This window comes from Bos javanicus, chromosome 20 (genome assembly GCF_032452875.1).
Source record: "Bos javanicus breed banteng chromosome 20, ARS-OSU_banteng_1.0, whole genome shotgun sequence".
Lineage (NCBI taxonomy): Eukaryota > Metazoa > Chordata > Mammalia > Artiodactyla > Bovidae > Bos > Bos javanicus.
The window spans coordinates 35356584-35380339 of record NC_083887.1 but is presented as its reverse complement, the minus strand read 5'-3'; the positions used below and the strand labels follow the sequence as shown (position 1 = coordinate 35380339).

Here is a 23756-nt window from a genome sequence, read left to right as displayed (position 1 = left end):
ATTCTATCTACCATCTAGATTGTTGAGTATTTTGTGGGATTACCACAGTATGTGACTGCCATGTATGAGATAAGCAGAATCAAAGGATTAAATAAAACAAGGGTTATACTGTACATTTCAAACTTAAACAATGTTATATGTCACTTGTATATCAATTTAAACAAATAAGTCAAATGTGACTAAAAAGCAAGATTAGGACTTAAAATTTTTATAGAGAATATACAGATAAAGAAATCAAACAAGATGCTGATTTAGTATGAGAAGAGAAAAAGGATAATGTTTTGGGGACTTAGAGGTGCTAAAAAGAGTACAGAATAGTTGAGAAAGGTGGAATAATTCTCACGGTACAATTTCTTTAAATAAAACTGCCTAAGAATATCACCTTCCCTAAAATTAGTATTCACTCTAAATTATAATTTCTAGTAAGCAATTAATATGAAAAGAACAGTAAACTAATTCAAAAGAAACCAAAAGAATTTATGATACCTGGAATATATCATTGATATCTACTGGAAGAGCAAGACCAATATAGTCATCTGAGCTACCGTATGTCGCACTGGACACCATGGACCTCACGGAGGAGGAGCGCTGCAGCGTATTTTGGTTAATAGGACTTAATAAATCTTCTTTATCTAGCGAAGCATAACTTAAAGCTTTCATGAACCTAGAATATCATTAAAAAAACATTAGTTTATTGATTTGCTATAGCAATCAGATAAATAACTGTGGTCCGTTTTCTTTCGTATCTTCAAAAAGGAGAGAAAGCGCGTCAAGTACTAAACAGTGCCATCTTATGTACTGAGAACATATGAACACCTGAAAATATTTATCTCTTATAAACTGATATATAAAAGTTCATTAGTAATGTTGACTGTTGACCAAAAACAACTGTTATGGTCTCTCAGGTAAAAGTGAAAAGGTGAGCAATTAAGGTAACTTTCAACATCTAGAAGTAAAAATAAAAACAAAACTGACCTCAGAAAAGAGGTGTTATCCAAATATTAACTTCACAGTCACTTCAGACTGCTAGATTTGCTATCATACAAGTAAGGGCACGTCTACTAATGCTATTTAATACTACTTTTATTAAAATAAGCTTAATCACTTATTCTTTTGTATAGTAATTACTTTATCAACATAAGATTTTCTAACATAGCAGACAGACACAAAATAGTAAAAATGATATCATATATAAATAGTACAAAAGATAGTTTATATGAAGCACTGATGTTTCCTCAATACATTCCTTACCAGTGATTCCATGACATGGAATACTAACATTTCCATAAGATATACCTTCCTTATACAGATTTTTATTTATGTAACAGACATACTAAAATATTTATTATATGCCTGCTTTGTATATACAAGGTAGTACTCAAGGTTCTACAGTATATGTATACTGCTATTTGAAAACTCAAATCATTTAAAATGTAAAAATGTAGCCTAATAAAGAATTATTTTGAAAAGCGTACAAAATAAATGTTTTATAAATAGCTAATAAAAGTAACATAGGAAAAATCACTCCTAATTTCTAATTTCCACCTAAAAATCACTCAGAATTGAAATTTACAAATTTTATAAAATAGGTCAGTAGTTTTTAATTTGTACTTTTATATCTTTCTAATTCCAGAGAATTCTTCAAAGACTACTGGACTGAAGGGGAAGAAATTATTGTTATACTTGCCTCCACAATACCTATTTCAATCAGAGTAGCTCCATTTTTACATATTCTTCACATTGGGTTTCCACAGAAATGTTTTTATGTAGAAAGGGTTTCTCTACTTAAAAAGTTAATGCTTAAAAAAATGCTTAAAACCACTGATCTATTCCAATTGCCTTCAAGCAATTGAGGCCTACATATTTCAAAAATCATGAATTTTACTATATAGATTTACAACAGTAAACAATTGAGAGGCTTGTCTGCCTTTGTTCTGGATTGATGAGGCTTGCAAAGCTTTTGAATTCCAAGGAGATGAGACATTACAGCATAATTATGGAACTTTTTCCAAGTTCCTTCACTCAGTGCTGGGATTAGATCTCAAGATTAAGGATTCCTACTCAGTGTTTTTTTTCTGCTATGCCTCAAAGAAACATCTCAGAAAGACACAGTTTTTAAGACTGTTGGATTCACACTAATCATTACACCACAGTACGAAAATGACTACCCTTCTAATTTTATAGGAAAAAAATCTTTTCAGCCTCGATCCAAACTATTATAGTAAATGTGTAGTTATCTTCCATCATTTTCATTTTCTCTGAATTAACCAAAAGAAAGAAGTGGGGAAAGGAAGACCAATATTGACAATTTTTTCCTCCATGGAACCTGGTTAAATACTAAATACAGTTTGAAGATGAAGTGGAAGATTTGATGAATATAAGATTTCTGTTCAGCATTCATTCCTTTGTACAGCTATTCTTGTTTCTCTTAACTGCTTTATCTTGTTTTTATTTTTTCCCTCTCCCAAGAAATGAAAAACAAATAGTAATCCTTTATAATGCCAATAAGCTGGAATTTTACTCCGCGAGTAAAACTTCCATATACCCGTCTATCATTCTAACAGAGAACACAGGAAATAAGATCCTAAGAACCCAGACTGATTAGGAAATAGTCTGGTTTATTCTAATGAATAGTTTGGAATGACACTTTTTACCCGTGCTGTAATCAGTTTAGATAGAAATACCTGCTTCAATAAGATAGAATAATTCTAACTGGGTAGAATAATCCTAACTGGGTGGCCCAAAGTTAACAGTGCTTTGTTTATTGTACTGAGCTGTAAGATGGTGGTATCCTTACTACTTATTTTGGGTGCTACATTACTGCCCCTGGCTGAATGCTACTAGCTGTTATAGTCTAGAGTTTTCAAATACTTTGCTTTAGTATAAAAGTTTCCTCCTTTGCTACCAATTTCAAAAGCTGTTCTTTCTTGTCACAGTGTCCTTACCAGTAAAAGTTTTTAATTATTGCTTTTATAGGCCTGAAAACCTGATATCCAAACCTGTTAGAATAAATACCGACAAATTTTATATGTGGGTCAGAGGTACCTCCTTTGAATAAAATTTGTGAATGTCACTGCATAGATTTATACTAGTGAGTTGTTGAGAGGGTTGAGGCTGTCAGATAGATAAGACAGTACTGCATAATTTATGAAATCCTACCAAAGGGAACATAATTTACTATCTGCTGCAAGGAGTCTCTTCTACTAAATGTGTTAACATTACTGAAAGAAAATGCCTTCATAACTTCTTAACAACTTGATTACATAAGAGCCAAATGGATTAAAGAAATAACTATAAATAATAATAGTGATAATAATGATGATGATGATAATAGCTAACTTTTATCGAGTGCTTAATTTGTGCTAGGAACTAGGCTCACTACTTGGCAAATACATCCATTTAATAAATGTAAATGAATAATCAAAAACTATAGAAAATTTTTAGAAGCACTTGACCCAACAAAAAATTAGCTTTTAGAAATTTTTGTAAAAATCAAATTTAGTGATGAAAATCTTTTATGGATAAAATTTACTACTTTGACCAGCTTGATATAATCTTTAGATACGGCAGAAATCTCCCAAATGTTCTTGAGCGCAGGCATACTGCAATGCTGAATTCTGAGGATCAAGTAATTCATTTAATGTTCATTTGGTTCCTACTTTAATTATCACAACTACTTAAACTGAGGGTTTCCTTTGTGGCTGAGTGGTAAAGAACCTGCTTGCGAATGCAGGAGATGCAGGTTTGATCCCACGGTCAGGAAGATCCCCTGGTGAAGGAAATGGCAACCCACTCTGGTATTCCTGCCTGGGAAATCCCAAGGAGAGAGGAAACTGGCGGGCTACCAGTCTATGGAGTCGCAAAAGAGTCGGACACGACTTAGCGACTAAACAACTTAAGCTGCAAAGACTTGTAATGAAATTTTATTATCTTCAAGAAAAAAAAAGGTCAACTTTTGGAGCCTTAAATTGACCTACCTGAAAAAGTTGTTTGTTATTGTAGGTCTTAAGCTCCTGATTCCCCCGACATGCTTCTTTTTAAAATTGATCCTTGCAGAAGCGAGAAATAAATAAAAAAAGCTTGTGACTTGTGTGTCCTTGCAAAGCATGTATGTTTATTTCCAGGGCCTAAAGGAGTTTCTTTTCCCCCCTCGCAGCTGCAAGAATCCATTTCAAATCACATTCGGGTAACTAGGAGCTTATAGCCTACTACAGTAAACAGTAGGTTAGTTCTGAGGCTTATGTAGATGTAAAACTTGGCTAACGCTTTACATTTAAGTCTGTTAAAATTCAACCATGTTCATTTCAAAATGTATATTTGCTCACCTGCTTGGTGTTAACCTGGACTCAAAGCTGTTGGCCTTCATGGTGATGGTATCAGTAAACAGCACATCTTTTGCTGGGGATGCCAAAGCTTCAGAATGAGATAAGGATGGATGCATTCTTTGCTGTTGTAATCTTTTCAGGGTAGCGTAGCCAAAGGCATCTCTAGAACTTGTGTAACTAAAGTTATAGTCTGCTAGACTTTTAATTGTAGCAATAGAGGGTGCTTTAAGGGACTGTGCTCTTCTAGGAAGTGTGTGAGAAGAACCTGGAGGCACCAGGGACACTGAGCTTGATTTAGAGAGAGAGAGATGGTTAGACTGTGGCGTCAAATAGTGGCTTGTCTTAACAGTTTTAGTACTTACCACAGTACTCATACTTCCACAGTCTGTGTCCACAGTCGTAGCATCTACACCTACTGTCTCTCGTGAAGGACTTGAACTCATTGAACTTATGCCACTTGTTGTAGTATCTGTATTAAAACTCTGGCTACGTATCTTCATATGTGAGCTCGATGAACTTTCTACAACTAATCTCTCTCGGCTTGTGTTTTCTTTGTGATTCTCTGTACCAAGACTCTTGGTGAATTTTAAGTCATTGTCTCCAATACTTGGAGTACTACCAGTGTCTTCAATGTGCTTATTCCCAACAAATGAAGTTTCTAATTGTAATGTTTTCTGTACTGTGGATATGGGTGTGAAATCATCACTATGATTAAAGTCAACACTGGGCTCTGTAAGCGTTCTGATCCGCCTGTTGCTTGTCTTATTTTCAGATGACAGTTTCCCTCCTTTTGGATCACTGCTGCTACGATGTTTTTTATTAGGCAAAGTAAGAGAATTTAAGATACGATTCTTCACAAGTTTACTAGAAGCAAAGAAAGGGAATGGATTTTTATCCTTTATAGGTCCAGGTCGATCATAAAATGCTGGCTCTGCATCTTCATTGATGTCAAGGAAAAATGTACTGGTAGAGCTGCTGCCAAACCGGTCATCCTCCATGATGAACATACCTACGATCAAAGGATTGATAATAAAAGCACATTAAAAAGGACAAATAATTATGGTAACTTTAAGTGACATAGCTGAGGAAATTTTTGTCTAATAGTCACCTGGAAAAACTATTTTCAAAAATAAAGAGTTAAGACTGCTGAGCCAAATAAACAGAGCTTCCTTGAGATTCAGAATTTGTATTTGAATAAAATATAAAATTATGTCATTATGAAATCTTCTGTTATTTCCAAAAAAAAAAAAAAACCTACAGGACTCATTATATCATAGCTTATCTGAAGTTTCTTTTGTATCCCAGTAAGTTTCTAAAACCTCCAAATATTCAGGATAAAATTAAAGGCAGAAAGGAGACTTGACTATGGATGTTTATTCAGTTGGTACATGTTCCTGGTGGTTTGTTTATACTTCCAATCACAATAGGCAAGAGAAATCAATCTTATAAGAAATGAATGTCCAATCTTGAACAACATATACTTAGAACTGAGTCACCACATTTTAAGTTCACGTTTAAACGAATTGCATTTATTTCTCATTTTGTCTTAGGTACTAAGAAACTCATCTAAATTCAATGCCTGCTGCTGCTGCTGCTAAGTCACTTCAGTCGTGTCTGACTCTGTGCGACCCCATAGACGGCAGCCCACCAGGCTCCCCCATCCCTAGGATTCTCCAGGCAAGAACACTGGAGTGGGTTGCCATTTCCTTCTCCAATGCATGAAGTGAAAAGTGAAAGTGAAGTCGCTCAGTCATGTCCGACTCTTAGCGACCCCATAGACAGCAGCATACCAGGCTCCTCTGCCCATGGGATTTTCCAGGCAAGAGTACTGGAGTGGGTTGCCATTGCCTTCTCTGAAATTCAATGCCTCTCTCTAATAAAAGATTCAATCCAGGTGACTAATGACATCTATGGGATTGTATTTTATTTTTCTGTTGAATAATCAGAAATGATTTCAAATATATTCTGAACAAAGGCAAAACAAAATCTTAAACTTGCATACTACACTGTTTTTCCATATTATGTCAATTTTAAGATGCACATGTTTCACACTTAAAATGTCTAAAATCAGGATGTATCTTGCAATAGGCATCTTTTTTTCTTACACAGTGGTGTGCATATTATAATTTAGGATGTCTCAGACCTGGTGAAATATGTTTGATAAACAGTGCCCTAGCCTCTTTTAAAAAACTGTGTCTTAAATTTTTGCACCTAACACCATTTAACACAGGGCTTAAAACTGCAATCCATTTTTCATTTAGTTGATTTTTTAAACTTCATTTAGTTGATTTTTGATACTCCCTTTTAGCAGTTTCACTATTTAATTTTAAAATTTTAGCTTTTCTTCTAAAAATGAGTATGTGAATATAGTATCTCTTAATAAATCTATTCCAGCTCAACAACCCTATATATGAAAAATGAACTAAAGAATTAGGTAAAAGATGACAGCAGGTAAACAAACATTTACTTATTAGAAATTGAAAAAAAAAGGTGGGGGAATGGTTCTTCTGGCACATGATTTATTATTTAACTCTGTAAGTACGAGTTTCCAACAGCTATTTAGAAAGCAAAGGCAAACAACAACGTAAGTTGATGGCTATACTCCCTGTTGTGAAAAGATACACACTCTCCAAGAAGCTATTACTGCCAAATTATCTCAGAAAGAAGTGAATTAAGAATGTAAAATTCATTTAAATCTTATATTAGCAGTGTTAGCTCTGGCTCCTTCACATGACGCTGTCAGTACTCACTTGACGGTGCAGATTCACTCTCACTATTATGCCTAGAGCTTGTTGACTCCGAGTTCAAACTTAGGGTGCTCGGGACAGATGAGAGTTCATTACAGAGTTGTTCTACATCGTCTGGAACCACTGGCCACAAATGTTTACGACTGTGCCTTACAGCATCCCAATTGTGACATTTTAGAATATCACAGCCTTGCTTGGTTTTGGCTATGAGCCCAAGAACATATACACAGGTCCTGTAAGTAAAAAGTGAAGTATTGACAATTTATAATTTCAAACTGAGATTTCTGAAAGCAACCATAAAATACTAGTTTGCTATATGTACATTTGCATTTTATTTAATAAGCTATTAAAAATGACATGAAAATCTTCCTAATAAAACTATTACAAGGAAATAATTTCAAAGAATTATAATCAAATAAAAACATATATATACATATACATTAGCTTTTCTGAATAAATTCAGAATATTTAGGCTAATGGAATACTGGACTATTTGGACACATGCTAAACTCTCTGTTTACTTGCAAGGTAAATGTCAATACTATAATGTTAAAAAATAAAGTAATATTAAACAAGGAACTCCATAAGATGTTTAATTTAATTGAAAAACTATAATCATACACTAATTTTCTCACATCCACATGTGAACAGTACATAGAGATTTCTGAGTTAAATCACACACCCTCTGACTGAAAGAACTTCACACTGTTTTGCAAGTTTCAGGATATCTGGAATCACGTTTTCTTCTTGTAGCAAATTGAGACCCCAATTAGATGAGCCAATATTTCCCTAAAAGAAAGGAAATCACATGTCAAATATATTTCCAAGAGTAACTCTTAAGACATTTAAAAAGCTACCTATAACACAAAAAATCTAACCACATCTGTAAGAACTGTGGGAAAAAAAACCTCACATAAGGAACTTCAGGAATTAAAGATCCATTTGTTTTATCAAGGGGCTTCCCTGGTGGCTCAGATGGTAAAGCGTCTGCCTGCAATGCAGGAGATCCAGTTCAATCCCTGGGTCAGGAAGATTCCCCTGGAGAAGGGAATGGCAACCCACACTAGTACTCTTGCCTGGAAAATTCCATGGACAGAGGAGCCTGGTAGGCCACAGTCCATGGGGTTGCAGAGTCGGACACGACTGAGCAACTTCCCTTTACTTTTGTCTTATCAAGAAAAACAATAGTTTATCTAATATTTAAGTGGGCAGAAACAATCTTGGCTTTAGAATACTAATCTAAGAACAAATTCCGAACAAATTCCAAACAAAATATTTTTTATTTAATATCAATAGGAAAATGAGTAAAAATCTAAAAATTTAGATCTCATAGAAGTATTTATTACAAACCAAGGCCCAAAGAGATGCTTTCAGTTTTTTAATTTCTTCCCATTTATCCAAATCTGGTGTACGAACATTGTGACAGAGTTCTGTAATAATATTCTGGAGAAGGAAAAAAAATGCCATATGATTACCAATACATTTTTAACATATTTTCTTATTGTATATTAAAATCTATTTAATGTTTATATTTAGTGATTTCTATATATTTAAAATCTTAAAATAATTTTATACAAATTTCTTAAGAAGCAGCATTAGAATATGCGCTCTGAGCTCATATACTAGAGCTGGGACCTTATTAGGCAAGTGGCTTTCAGCATGTTACTCTATCTCCCCATGCCTTGATTTCCTGAACTCTAAAACAGGGATAATAATAGCCTCTGTTTCATAAAGTTTAATGATTTAATGAATTATTACATAGAAAGTTTAACAAAGTACTTGGCACTTAGTATTATAAAATGTTAGCCATTAATTATCATTATTTCTTTTAGACAGAAAATAATAAATTAGCAACTAGATCTTCTCATACTGTGGAGGTAATGACATTGAGAAAATCATTTAAATTTTCAGCAAATTTAAAAAAATTAATATAAAGGTACACACCTCAATAATCTTCATGGATAATATAAAAATACATGAAATTATGGAGTGTATTTATGTAAAACTTTTGCTCCTGAGGTGGGAACACTGATATGAAAAGGAACTGAACATCTAGGTTACTACTGTTAAGAAACACACACAAATACTTCTGTAACTATTCCTAAAATAAGAAAACGGTTATACTTACTGAAAAGACCTAGTAGCAAGACATACTCCCAGCCAAAATTTGATGTGTATGCTATACTCAAAGAACAGCTGGTTGCCTAAGCCTCCAATATTTCATGAAGTATATGAGAGTAGTTAGATACTAACAAACAGCAGCTGATAATTTCAGTTTGTTACACACCAAAGGTAACTGAATATGTTTCAGGTTCAGTTTAATTTTCCAGTGAGAGGAATGAAGAAATTCAGTTTTTCAGCATGTTTTTTTTTTTACTAAGAAGATGAACTTTCCCAACAAACTAAAAGGAAAAGAACTTGGACCTTGACTGGGTTACTTATTCTACATAACAAATTACATATGCAAAAGATCGTTAAGTCAGGGAAATGTATGCAAGCCTGTTTATGTATCTAAGGACTGCAAGCACAGAATGCCAAAGTCAGTTACAAGATGGAGCTTTAAAAGCAATTATACCACTGACTTTAAGGCTGTTGAGAAGTTTCTGCAAAGATAACACTTTAGTAATATTAACTTTTTTCTATTACTGTAGCTATTTAAAATAAGCAAATTATGTTTTTACCTGTACTTCCAATAAATGACAGCCTGTTTTGTGGTGTACCAGTTGTCCATAAAGATGTACAGGTAGGTAGACATGAGGACGCTGTAATCTGTATGATAAACATGATTGATAAACCTACTGGCCCACTGTAAACATACTAATTTATAAAATGACTTAAAATATGAGATAAACAATTAGACAATCACTCAGCATGAATAAAAATACGGAGGTGGAAAGGCATTAGAATTCTTCTAGAAAAATAATAGTTTAGCTGGTTTCAGAGTAATGGTAAGAGACCTAAGACTAGAAAGACAGACGAGGGTTAGAACATGAAGGAATCTAAATGCTCTACAAGTCAGGGAATGCAAGTTATGAATGCCACTGAAATTTTGAACATTCAGTGCTGTGCTTTAAAAAGATTTTTCCTATGTCAGTGTAAGAATATCCAAGTACTCAGAAAACTTTAAAAAATAATAATTTATAACAACATGATTTTAAATTTTATGTTTGAGGACTAACAATAAACTATTCCATTAACTGGACTATACCTTTGGTTACTCCGACGAACATAGTTGTCACCATCAATTGGCTTCCGGTAAGTGGTAAGTGCTTCATTAAGCTGTTCTTCAATCAAGTCAACGTATTTTGAATTATATTCCTAGAAAATAATATTGTTTAAATTATATATATTACCATAACAACATTTACTAAATCTCTAGTATGTTAGTTACCTAGCAAATCTTGGGAGCACAAATAAAAGAAAAATGAACATCTTTTTCTTTGTTCAGGAAATTTGAGAAATTTTTGAAGAGCATGGATATAACAAGCTATTATGAATGCAAAAATGTTCTACCACATCCATACCCATAAACTTTCTGTTTATACTCTTTTCCCCATTTTCAATTAATATTTTGGGGTCCATACAAGTTAAGTTAAAAATTTTGTTTTTCATCTTATTTGAATTCCTTTCCTCATTAAAAAAAAAAAAACTAGTTTCTTAATATTAAATCCTGAAGATATTCACTAGGAATTTTAAAAGGAAATTAACTGAGTTCTATCATTTTAGCACCTTTTGGTGAAAAATAGTATCTCTTTCTTCACTGATTTAAATCAGGTCAAATGTAAAAAATATTTCCAACTAAAACCTGGAAAATTTCTAGTCAAATTATTTAAACTGAGACAGTCAATCACACTACCATCTTCATTGCAAAAGATCTCCACTTTAAACTGTTAAGAAGAAATTGACAGAACCTCTGAAAAGCAATTTGCCAGTACTTATCCAAACTTTAAATTAATATACTTTTTGACTCAACAATTATACTTTAGAAATTTGTTCAACAAATATATTTGCACAAGTAAGCAAAGAATGCAAGAATATAAAGCAAATACTGTTTACAAAACTAAAAAGTTGGAAACAATCTAAGTGCCCAAAATACAAGAGTGATGATAAAAATTAGGGTACATTCATATAATTTACTATGTAGCCACTGAAGAGAATTAGATAGCTCTAAATGCACAGCTCTGAAAAGATATCTCACATATATTACTAAAGAAAAAAATTAAATACAGTCCTATTTACAGGTGTGAATGACTTCATCTGTATTTTTAATTGAAGAATATATACTTACAGATGTACAAAACATCTTTAAATGTATACAGAATGTTAACAAACATTACCTTCAGAAAAGACAGAGTAAGGGGGCAGGGAGATATTTTTCATTTTAAACCATGTTATACTACTTCAGTTTGATGAGTTACCTTAACTCCCTACTTAGAGACTCTAAAAGCTTACTTTTTCTGCTTTTCTTTTAGATTCTTTACTGTGCAAAAGTAATGTAAGAGTTTAATTATATTATCAGCAAACCAAATTATTACTACTGCTGTAACACTGCCATAATTTCCTCTAGACATGAAAATCTCAGTACAAAAATACAAATTAAGGCAAGTATTTTGAGCTTTATGTAGGAATAGTTACATTCATGTGGTACTGTCTGGCTAGTCTCTTGACCAGTGGCAACCATGTGGAACACACTAGCAAAGGTCAGGGGTATGGTTTGTGAAGATGAAATGCAGTGAGGTTTTGATGTGGATCATCTTGAGGATCCTGCCTCAAGGAGGCAGGGAGGGACAAGACCCCAAATGAGGGTATACCTCTAGATATTAGGAGGTACTAAGTAAGCAACCAGAGGAGCCACTTCTCTGGTCAAAGGAACTACAAATGAGAGATCTCCAGAGTGAAGTCTTTGAGGAATTTACAAACATAAGACTTGAGTAAAAAGAAAAATCAACATTTGAAATCTGACCTCCCCAAAGCTAACAGCCCCAGGTAACAACTGCATCAGCTGGGTAAGACTGTCCACGAATTCTCATCCGTTCCTCCTCCTCTCCCTCCTGCTCTAAAGCTGGAGAGGCCCTACATCTGCAGCTGGTAAATGGGGAGGAGATAAACAATAAAGAGTGATTAAATGAACCATACCCCCTCTTTTACTGCAGGTTTCTAAGTCTGTACCAAGCCTGGGCTAGCAGAGAAAGTTTTAAATCAAACGACTGGACTTTCAGTATGATTCTGGCCTGGATGTTTTATTACCCAGAAAAAGAGCATCAGCTTTATCATGGCATGCTACAAACTACTGGGAGAATATCAAACACTGAGGAAAGAGCATCAAGGGCTTTGGAATCAAAAAGTGCCCCTGGCTCTGTTATTTTCAAGCTTTGTTACCTAGGATAAATTAGGTTATTCATCTTAGCTTCTACATTTTCCTTGATAAAACAGAAATAATAGAAAACATTTCACAGAGTTGCTGTGAGGATTAAATGAGGTAATACTTGAAAAGAACTAAGTTTAATGGTAGGCAATCACTATTCACTAATTAATTTCCCATTCGCTAATTAATTTGAGAGAGTAGACTATATTGTCTTTGTTTTTACACCTCCCATTTACTGGCTAAACTCACTATAACTGCAAGTTAGCATCTGTTTGCAACTTTCTACTGAAATTGCTCTGGCAAAATTCACCAATGACCTGTCACATTCAACAGTGTTTTTCCTAGTGTTTACCTTATCTGACCTCTCTCAAGAATATATACCACTGGCCTCTCCTTCCTGAAGCATCCTTTAGTGAAATCATTCTGATAATTTTTCCTCAGTGTCCCCATCCTTTTGTTCCCCTCATTAAAGCAGAGTGTTTTCTAGGGAGCAATTTCCAGTTTTATTTTTTTGTTCTTTACATTTCCCTTGGTGATCTCACTCAATTCAAATTTCAACTACTACTATTCACTGACAACTCCCAAACCGCCATCTTCAGCTCCAGATCCACATTTCCAAGTATTTTCTGGATACCATCACTTGCCATCCCATAGGCAACAGCAGTTCAACTTATTCAAAATTTAGTATCCTCAATCCTGCAGATCACAGTTTCTTAATGATGAGCCATTATTTACTCAGGCATTCAAATCAGAAACCGTAAGAGTCAAGTAGTCCTCATTTATTATATCCAATCAGTTCATGAATTCTGTCCATCTTATTTTAAAAATGCCCAGAAAATGTGTCTCTATCAAACCTCACCACCACTGAAGTTCAAGCTCTTACCAATTTTGCTTCTAAACTACATATTCGGTATTCCTAGATATTTTCACTTTTTTTTTTTTTAAAGTGAGGATAATATTCTGTTTAGGGAATGAAACTATTATGTCTTTATTTCAGTTTTCCAATTCACCAATTATTCAAAGACTCCATGCCTTAAGTTGTATGCTTTACAGTTACAGTATGCTTTACGGTATTTCTTTTCCATCCAGTTTTACTGAGAGATAATTGACATCTAGCAGTGTGTACAACTGACATAATGATTTGACTTACACACATCTGAAATGACTATCACAGTAAGTTTAGTGAACATACATTATTTTATACAGATACAAACTAAAGAAATAAAATATTTTCCCTTGTGATAAGAACTCTCAGGATTTACTCAACAACTGTCATATAAAACATTCAACAAAGCTAATTATATTTATCATGTTGTACATTATATCCCTAGTACTTACTTATTATAAGTGTATAAATGGAAGTTTGCATCTTTTGACTGCCTTCATCCAATTTTCTCTACCCCCACATTCACCTCTGGTAACTATAACTATAGTTTCATTATTTTTTTTTAAATGAGACTATCTTATGAAATATGGTTCAATATAGACAATATAAACAATGATCTGAATTCAATAAAGGAAAATCTGGGAATCATTTATATTAGGACTGATTATTCTATGAGCTTCTAAGATGCTTTGATGATTTATAATGCTTCAAGTTAACTGAAGCCACAGTGATGACCAGCTAAAGAAAAGCTAGAGTGATAACTAATACCTTCAAACTAGTCCCTTCTTCCTAGATTTCCCTGTTATGTACAACAGCAAGAAGTTTGTTCTCAGATTTATGAAAAGTCTACCCTAAAATGAAGTTTAATAATTAGATTATTATATCTGCTTGGTAGAACTGTTTTATAATCTTCAGTTAGGAAAACTGTTTTAAGTTTCAGTTCAAAAGGGCTGTAAAAGGAATCCAAAATAAAAGAAATGATGATGGTAAGTAGGGTTGACAAATGATGCCAGTAGATTAAAGCTGAAAGCAAAATTTCAACAGAAAACATACAAAATCAACAGTTCACACTATAAAATAACTGTAGTTTAAAAAATGGATAAATATGAATATAAATAATTAACAGAATTTGAAGACCTGACTTTATATGAATATTTAAATATTTAACTTTAATTTCAAAATCCTCGAATCTATTTTCCAAAATAAAAACATACAAACTGAAACTTATTCAACAGAAAGTTACCTTGTGCCACTTTTCCAACTGTTTTGTTACATAACCCCTTTCATTCAAATAGGAAAACCCTTTTGGAATGGAGAGAAATCTGTAAAGTGCAACAGGCAACAGTTTAACATTGGGTCTCACAAAAAATTGTTTAAAAAGCTAAAGTATCTCAAACCAAATACACTTAAGCCCAAAGACTTTAAGAACAGTGTGCCTTAAAGAGGTCAATTATCTTATAATTTCAAATACAAATACTTTGAAAATCTTTGCAAAAAACATGAATCCAACCACAGTAAAGAAAATGTTATAAAAAGAATGAGGACACATAGAGATGAAAAAGAGACACTATGGAAAACAATGAAAAGCCAGAGTTTCAGTATTAAAGGATGCCCAATATTCTAAAATGGGCCTCTTTCAGAAGTTAACAGCTAAACTCTTTAGAGTGCTTCCTTTACAGATTTGAATCCAGCTTTAATACACACTGCCAGAGAGCACACAAAACAAAACATAACTACAAGAAAAATTTTCTTAAAATTTACCTCAGGAGGAGAAGCAAACCCTTGTCCCCAAGGTGAGATAAAGCTGGCTTCATCTGAATAAGTGCATGAAGATTGGCCTAAAATAAATAATTATTAGGCAAATTAATAACTGCATGAAGATAGTAAATTCTCTACTTCCAAAACCACTATATTACATACATTATAATTCCACACAGTTTTCTATCAAACTTGAATAGTTTCATAAAAATTTATATCTAAGTATTTTATTACAAGATAACGAAACTTCACCTTGTCTTCACATGCTTCATCGAGAATATCAAGGGCCTCAGAAGAAATCGTTTTGTTTTTATCATGCAGCTGGGTCACTAGTAATTCAATTCCCCAATTATTGAAGAATTCAACATTAGCTCTCAGTAACACTCTTAAATGTTTTGTTGCATACAGTCTGCAGGCCTATAAAGATAAATGAGAACATTAAAAAAAAAAACAAAAACCAACCACCACCATCCAAACTTCACTATAGACAGTCCATCTGACTTTGTTTTAGAATAGTTTTACACTTGAAAAGGGCAGAAAGACTGGAATTGACAGTCTAGCCCTTGATACAAATATATTTTTTAGTCCCAGTATAATAAAATACTGTATCTATCTAGCTGCTTCAAAGCATTTCTCTTTATATAAAAAAATGGGTACGGTAGTCGAGTTCTCTGGACAAACTAAAATTTAAAAATAAACTCAAATTCCATCCCATAGTCTTAAAATTTATAATTTTATTAGGCTAAAGTTGATAAAATACTGAACTAACTAGTTATGAATTTATAGCTCTATTGCCTATGTTATACTCACATCAGTGGCTGCTGTTAAGATTTTGGAAAGGATGACCCTGGCCAAACCATCTCTACTATAGTCCAAGCTTGAAACGGTCAGTTTTAGCAAGTGATCTTGGTTTTTCAAGGAGCAAAGGTTAAGTAAACTAAAAAAATGATGAAAATAATAAAGGTTACTAGAAATTACTGTACTGATTCATTAATTCAACAAATATTTTAAAATTCCTAAGCATTTCTAAAAGAAAGCACTTAAGAAATATCCCATTTTTTAAAAAGCATCAGAGCATCAAGACAACTCTAATCAAAATTTTTTTGTATTTTAACAAAACTTTTTGCCTTTTCATACTATTTGTGGGGTTCTCAAGGCAAGAATACTGAAGTGGTTTGCCATTTCCTTCTCCAGTGGACCACATTTTTTCAGAACTCTTCATGACCCATCATCCATCTTGGGTGGCCCTACACGGCATGGCTCATAGTTTCACTGAGTTAGACAAGGCTGTGGTCCATGTGATTAGTTTGGTTAGTTTTCTGTGATTGTGGTTTTCATTCTGTCTGCCCTCTGACAGTTAAGGATTAGAGGCTTGTGGAAGCTTCCTGATGGGAGGGACTGGCTGTGGGGAAAACTGGATCTTGCTCTAGTGGCAAGGCCAAGCTTAGTAAATCTTGAATCCAATTTTCTGCTGATGGGTGGGGCTGTGTTCCTTCCCTATTGTTTGGTCTGAGGCCAAACTATGGTAGGGGTAATGGTGACCTCCTTCAAAAGGACTTATGCCAGCAGGCTCCAGGACTGTTATAGTATGTGTCCCTGACCCTGCAGCAGGCCACTGTCAACCCATGCTTCCACCAGAGACTCCAGGACACTCACAGGCAAGTCTCTTGGACTGCAAGATCAAACCAGTCAATCCTAAAGGAAATCAACCCTGAATATTTATTCATTGGAAGGACTGGTGCAGAAGCTGAAGCTCCAATATTTTGGCCACCTGATGTGAAGAGCTGACTCATTAGAGAAGATCTTGATGTTGGAAAAGACTGAAGGCAGGAGGAGAAGGGGACAACAGAGGACAAGATGGTTGGATGTCATCACTGACTCAATGGACATGAGTTTGAACAAGCTCCGGGAGATGGAGGACTGGGAAGCCTGGCATGCTGCAGTCCACGGGGTCACAAAGAGATGGACATGACTGAGAGACTGAACAACAACAATAAAACTTACCAAATACAGGTACACAGACTAAAAAGCATACCCTTTCTGATCACATTAAAAATAAAGTTTAGGTATATACTGAAACAGAATCTAGGAATGCTCACCATTGAAATACGCTGCATTTCTCCAGCATTTTGACGCCATGAGGGTGGCAAGAAAGTGTTCCAATAAATAAAAAGTAGTGTTGACTAAGAGTAGTCAATAAACCATTATTTTGAAGGCTTCTTTCAGGTTTCATTCCAGAAGAGGCATTGAGCCACTGAACAATATCCTTTACTAGATCTTCTAAGTATCCCTGCCCATCCTAAAAGCAAATACATTATGATATTGCTAGAAAAGCAGTCAGGGCCTACAATTAGAAAAATCAACTTGATTAATCAAGTCCAAAAGATTTAATAATAATGAAGTTTCTAATAACAGACATTAATCTCTGAGTATCTGTTCTTTTTAATCCCATTCAATACAATGCTGCATGAGATGGTATTATTTTCTATTTTACCAAAAGAAAACCAGGTCTTTTAGAAGGCAAATAACTTGTCCAAAGTCACATAGATAGCTAGTGACTAAGGATAAAAATCTAGGTCTGGGCTCATTCTATGTTTCCAAATATAGCTTATACATATTCAAAAATAAAAGGAAGGGGTCAAATTCAGTGAAAAACATGTGCTCTGGAAAATATTCAAAGTGCCTATTACCTCTTCAGACTCAAGAAGAAATTCTGTAAACTGACAACCCACAACTGTGAGCTGCTTGGACTTGGCAAAATCCAGATCCAGATTGGCGTATAACTTACTACTGGGCTTGTAAAAATAAAGTAGTCTTCGTACAAACCTAAGGTTAAAATAAAAAATCAGCAACAAAGTAATAAACCAAATAATTATTTTAGAATCTTAACCACAGCTTTTGAATATGTTTTGAGTTTAAACCATTGGGGTAAATTTAATAAACACATTTGGTACATTCTACACATGCACGTGCGCGCACGCACACACACACACACACACGAACAATCCCTTTCATTATAAAATATATCTTCATGAGATAAGAATTTTTTGGTGGGACGCCTGATAGAAAATAGTGGAGAAGATGCTCAGCAGGAAAAATGCAAACATAACACTGCTAGAAGATACACAGTTGGATAAATATGATGAAACCACCTGGATATAAATTTTCATTCTTCTTTTTGTTTTTGACAGGTATACATTTTATTTTACTGTTAGGTCTTTTTTTTTAAACTCTATTTAAACCTAGAATATATATATTTTCTTCTACTATACTTTATGAATTTATACTAGATAACTGCACATAAATGTTACTACACTATGATTTTGTCAGTTCTTCACAATTAGGCAAAAGTCAACCACAAAAGCTTCAGGTAAAATTTAAACAACTGAATTTATAAAGCAATGGATGATATTTTCATGTTATAATTTTCAACATTATGTTCTAAGCTTCCATTTAACTTAGTTCAATTTAATTTCTACGCTATTATCCAATGTAATAAAGATGCCAGGTCCAGGAGCTGGAAAAACAAAGTTGAATGAGACTTCATATCTGTTCTCACAAGTTGGAAAAGTCAGTGCTATGCTTCTTTATCCCAACGTAATTTATATGTTCTATACATTTCTCAAAATGTGAAGAGATGATAATAATAATAATAATACCAACGATGTGAACTTTTCAAAAACATGAAGTAAAAGCTCTTTTATTCAAAGAAATCAACGCTGGTGGTTGGGTAATCTAAACTCAGAAGGAATAAAAATGCATGGGGCACTAGAAAACAGCATAATACCCTTAAGTATTGTATATGCTATAAATATAAGCTGTTTTATGGAAGGTGTGGCTGGTTAACAGTGTAAAGAGGAAAAAGAATGAATAACCTCCAAAGTCACAGGCAAAAGAAATTAGAATATTTAAAATGGCCATAGTTTTGAGAGGGAGACATTATGCTCTTAATGTATCATTCTCATATGTTAGGGCCAAGATTAGTACATGGCTGATACTCTTGATTTGATAAAACTTTTATCTTAAGTACTTCATTTGTTCCAAAACTAAAACCAGAATGTAAATAACCAGAAAAAGAATTAGTTGATGATTTCTGGTTACAAAACACAAGCTATATATAAAAACATATATCAATATGTACCTACTGAATACCAACTATTAAAAAGTAACAATGTATATTTAAAACATCAATTACTACTTTTAACAGGTATCAGGCATAATATAATTCAAATTTGAGTTCTTTATATTTAAATGTAAAACAGTTCTTACATACCTGTGCAACTGCTCATCTTTATAGTTTCTTAGATTTACATTTGGCCACTAGAAAAACATAATATGTTGTATTATGTACTTATTAATTCCTTAACATATAATTATGATAAATTGCAATGAATAATATAATGAAAACAATCAAGCCATTATCAAGAAGTATCCTATCATACCTTAAGAATGGTCCCAATAAGATTCCAATTCCATTCAAGATTCTCTTTATGTTGAAGGACTTGGCTATCTCTAAGGTTCATTAGAAGAGCTTCCTCTGTATCCTAAATCACCAGAAAGTAATAAGAAAAATTAAGAAAAACTGGCCTTACATCAAATAACAGTTGAAATTTTAAAAACAAAAAGAAAAATTTTTCATTTAAGGACTTATGCTGAAGCTTCAATACTTTGGCCACCTGATGTGAAGAACTGACTCATTTACAAAGACCCTGATGCTGGGAAAGATTGAAGACAGGAGGAGAAGGGAACGACAGAGGATGAGATGGATGGTATCACCAACTCAAAAGGCACGAGTTTGAGTAAACTTCGTGAGTTGGTGATGCACAGGGAGGCCGGGTTTGCTGCAGTGCATGGGGTCGGCAAAGAGTCGGACATGACTGAGCAATTAAACTGAAAGGAAAACTTTAAATTTTTTTGAGATAAAGTCTTTGCAAATACATCATCACCATCTCTGACTTTAAAAAAAAAAAAAAAAAAAGGAGAATTATCAAGGTTCTTCAAAAAGTTATAAAAACTCAGCTTAACTGTCCAATCATTATAAAACTTATTAGAAGCTTTTTGAAAATCCATATGCATGAATAAAACTGCTAACTCAAGCATGTATATGCCTACTAAAATACAGAGGTTAAGAATTAGGAAATTAAAGTAAAAATCGCATCTTCTGCATCAGTACCTTAAGAACAAATATATCTTTCTGAGCTCGGAGATACTGATCCCGTTTCTGATGTGTTGCAATTGCTTTCTGAATAATGTGATCTAAATGAAGGCTATAAGGTTTAGGTCCTCGTTTTTTCATTTCATGGAAGCGTTTTAAACAGTTCAAAGCTGCACTGGCTCGCCTAAATGAGGAAAAAAATTCAATTAATACTGTAGCAGGGATAGCATAATTTTAAAGAGATCACTTTGGTAAACTATTCTATCGAAACTTACATAAATGCAGGCTAGATACTGTTACTAAAAAGTAAACGATTTAATCAAATTTGGAACCACAAAGAAAAAAAAAAACAAGAACACTGCTGATTTGTATGAAGAAACACTAATTATTCAGATTCAGCAAAACATACTAATTTTTTCTTATAGTGGTGGTGGTACAGTCGTATGTTAGTTTTAAGAACTCCTTCCTCAAGGTCCAAACTGAAGTTTTATATATTTTCTTATTTTAAAACTCTGCTTTTCACATTTAAGGCCTTGATCCATATGAAACTGATTTTTGTTTAAGGTATGAGGTTGGATAACCAAAATTAACTGAACAGTCTCTATTTTACCTACTAATCTGTAAATGTAAATGGAATCCTTTTAAAAATTATTTTTAATTCCCTTTTTGTGGTATATAAAAAGTACAGTTTTTAAGAATTTGGTGGCAGTCAAGTCTCAACTTCAGAAATTGTAATAAATACAAACTGGATTCAAAATTTAAAAACTTTGAGATGTGCCCAGATTGGCAAGTACTTATCAGTAAAGACAGCTTACCAAGCTCAAAAAAAAATTCTATTATCATTGGAATTTTGAAGGTAAATTTGAATTCCTGATGAATGCTAAAATCCATGGCCATAAGCTGACTCAAAGAGTTCAGGTCTACCAGGCTTTGAGAAAGTACATTTTTTCCATGAAGAAAACTACTAAAATAAGAGCTGAATGCTACCAATACCAATGTAAGCCTGAAGTCAGAACTGATGATCCCTAATGCCCTCAGTTTATAATACAACTTCAATCTGTTAAATAATAGTATTCTCATTGGTAGATTTTAAATTGATAAAAAAATACTATTTATTTATAGTGAAGCCCTTATATGTACTTTTAAATTAATAAAGCTAACTAAACTTTTGAGAATTGTAGTATAACTTAAAAAAATTCCTGTTTCTGACTAAGCTAATGAACAACATTTTAAAACATTACGGGAAAAAAAAATGAAGCCTAAATATATAAATTTTTCTGATCATAAAGAGAGAAAAAAAAAGACATCCCTGGACTAGACATAATTTTTATCAGATGAAAAAAGATTTCTACTATCACTATACAATCAAGCTCCTCCACCTTAAATTATATTTTATTATTAGTCCTCGAATTCCAGCAGAGTTACAGCTGTATTACCGTACTTTAGTTTATAAATTCTATATTTGCAGTATTTCCTTTAGCACCAAGAGTTTAGCTTACTTCGATGCCTAAAGTATGGGCTACTAAATTCCAACATTTTTTTTCCTCAACATTTTTAACCCCATATATAAAAAAAATAACAGTCTTTGTGCTTTAATCTGATATAATTTAGACATTGAGAAAGAGACTGAATTGTTGCTCAAAACATACAATTGTCCAAAAAACTCTCAATCCCAATATTTTTACTGATCCAGTAGAAATTTTATGTCCTTGTCCAGAAACACGTGAGAAAAGGTTGACTTTACCAAGCCAAAATACTTTGTAGCCTAAAATACAAATTATTTTTAAAAAACTACAAACTTTCCTCTTATCCAAAGGCTTCCCTAAAAGAATTCTCAGGAATAACCTATATATACTACTTTCTTAAAAAGAAGATAAGGACATCTAAGTGAGTATTAAATATACTACGCACAAGCTTTGCTAGAACCTGGATACTTACAATCTCTTTTCCTTAGGGATATCAAAGGATGCAGCCATATTCATTAGGGTTGGCAGGCAGTGCAAATGATGGCTATGTGAATGAGGAAGAATTGTGTTTGCCTAAAATGAAAAATAGTATTTTATAAAAAGTTAAAAAAGCGTATTTTATGTTAGCCACAGAGTTAATTATTTACTTTCTGATACATATTATTATTTTTATCTTATTTGCTTTCATCAAGGATGACATATAACAAATACAAGGATACAGGCTCAGATTACATTAATAAAACTCTAAATTCCATAGATTCTTAATCTTAACTTTAATTTATAATCTTAAGTGGTATCCAATTAAACTCAATTCTTAAATAATTTAAAAGGATGTTAGGTCAAAACTTAGATTCAGTGCTATAATGTTATGTTAAAAGTAGAATTTAAAATGCTGGATGCAATATCATAATTTACAAGTTTACCTCTTAGGTTTAAAAGCCAGCTTCTCAAAAGAGGTTTGTCTCATAATTCCAACAATCTTTAAGAAACTTGCCTTTTGCTTTCCAAACAAAACCTGCAACATTAATTCTTTCATAGATGGGCTTAACAGAGCAAGTGGCTAAATAACTTACTGATAAACAAGACAGTTATCATTAAACTGCTTAATTTTCTTTTCCTCACTCACAAAGCTGAACTTCTATATAGAAAAAACCCTGGTGATGGAGGGGGCCAGACACAACTATAAAAACAAAAAATAATCTGACAGTAATAACAAGCCGTAACATAATTTCAAATGATTTACCATAGGGTTACTTCTTCCTTAATGAGTTCAGAGTGGTTCTTTTTATTTAGTATTTTATTAACTAATGGGATTCCCTGGTGGCTCAAACGGTAAAGAATACACTTGCAATGCAGGAGACCTGGTTCAATCCCTGGGCTGGGAAGATCCCCTGGAGAAGGAAACGGTTACCCACTCCAGTATTCTGGCCTGGAGAATTCCATGGACAGAGGAGCCTGGCAGGCTATGGTCCATGGGGTTGCAAAGAGCTGGACATGACTGAGCGACTTTCACACTTGTTAACTAACAGACTTAGAAATATAAATTTCTAATTTGTAAATGGTCAGAGTACCCTCACTACTTCATCTGCTAGGTATTGAAAATGATCAGATCACTTGGCTAGCTCCTTGTTTCCACAAGTTACTGATGTCATAAAACCATGTCCCCCCAAAAAAGAGTCCCACCTTTCAAAACAAACCTCAACTGACAAGTTTACAGAGAAGTACATGTTCAAATAAGGCAGTTAAATTTAGATTTTTCCTTCACAAAGTTTTCTAAAATTTACGCACTTACTGTTATCAATTCGATCCCTAGCTGATTAAAGTAATATCTATAGTTTTGTAATTCTGTAATTTTTAGGTAGGAAGTCATTCTAAAGATTCTAAAGAAAGATATTTATGGACTCAAAATGTCAACATTGAAAGTGAGTATTCAGTACTTTATATTTTTTCCATTTAAAAAACTAGCCTATATATATATATGATACAAAGTATCAAGGGCTCTTTGTAATGCAAAGATACATATCCAAATAAATGCAAACTTATGTTTTTGAGAT

The 23756-nt window shown here is 33.4% G+C and overlaps 1 protein-coding gene across 9 annotated transcripts in view; it reads right to left on the bottom strand.

Annotated features, from left to right (window-relative positions):
* Positions 1 to 23756, bottom strand: part of RICTOR (RPTOR independent companion of MTOR complex 2) — a 139025-nt gene that overhangs the window by 18855 nt on the left and 96414 nt on the right. For 7 of the 9 annotated variants that reach the window (XM_061393670.1, XM_061393671.1, XM_061393674.1 and 4 more), the window contains 18 exons: positions 22175 to 22275; positions 20255 to 20420; positions 19524 to 19625; positions 19355 to 19401; positions 17772 to 17907; positions 17181 to 17380; positions 15892 to 16018; positions 15334 to 15498; positions 15085 to 15161; positions 14567 to 14645; positions 10281 to 10390; positions 9754 to 9841; positions 8423 to 8515; positions 7755 to 7861; positions 7076 to 7305; positions 4326 to 5334; positions 3978 to 4049; positions 487 to 664 (listed from right to left, as the gene is read on the bottom strand). In XM_061393670.1, the coding sequence (XP_061249654.1) occupies positions 487 to 664; positions 3978 to 4049; positions 4326 to 5334; positions 7076 to 7305; positions 7755 to 7861; positions 8423 to 8515; positions 9754 to 9841; positions 10281 to 10390; positions 14567 to 14645; positions 15085 to 15161; positions 15334 to 15498; positions 15892 to 16018; positions 17181 to 17380; positions 17772 to 17907; positions 19355 to 19401; positions 19524 to 19625; positions 20255 to 20420; positions 22175 to 22275 (3087 nt within the window). The remainder of the gene's footprint in view (positions 1 to 486; positions 665 to 3977; positions 4050 to 4325; positions 5335 to 7075; positions 7306 to 7754; positions 7862 to 8422; positions 8516 to 9753; positions 9842 to 10280; positions 10391 to 14566; positions 14646 to 15084; positions 15162 to 15333; positions 15499 to 15891; positions 16019 to 17180; positions 17381 to 17771; positions 17908 to 19354; positions 19402 to 19523; positions 19626 to 20254; positions 20421 to 22174; positions 22276 to 23756) is intronic. The other 2 variants (XM_061393673.1, XM_061393672.1) reach the window with 2 other exon arrangements.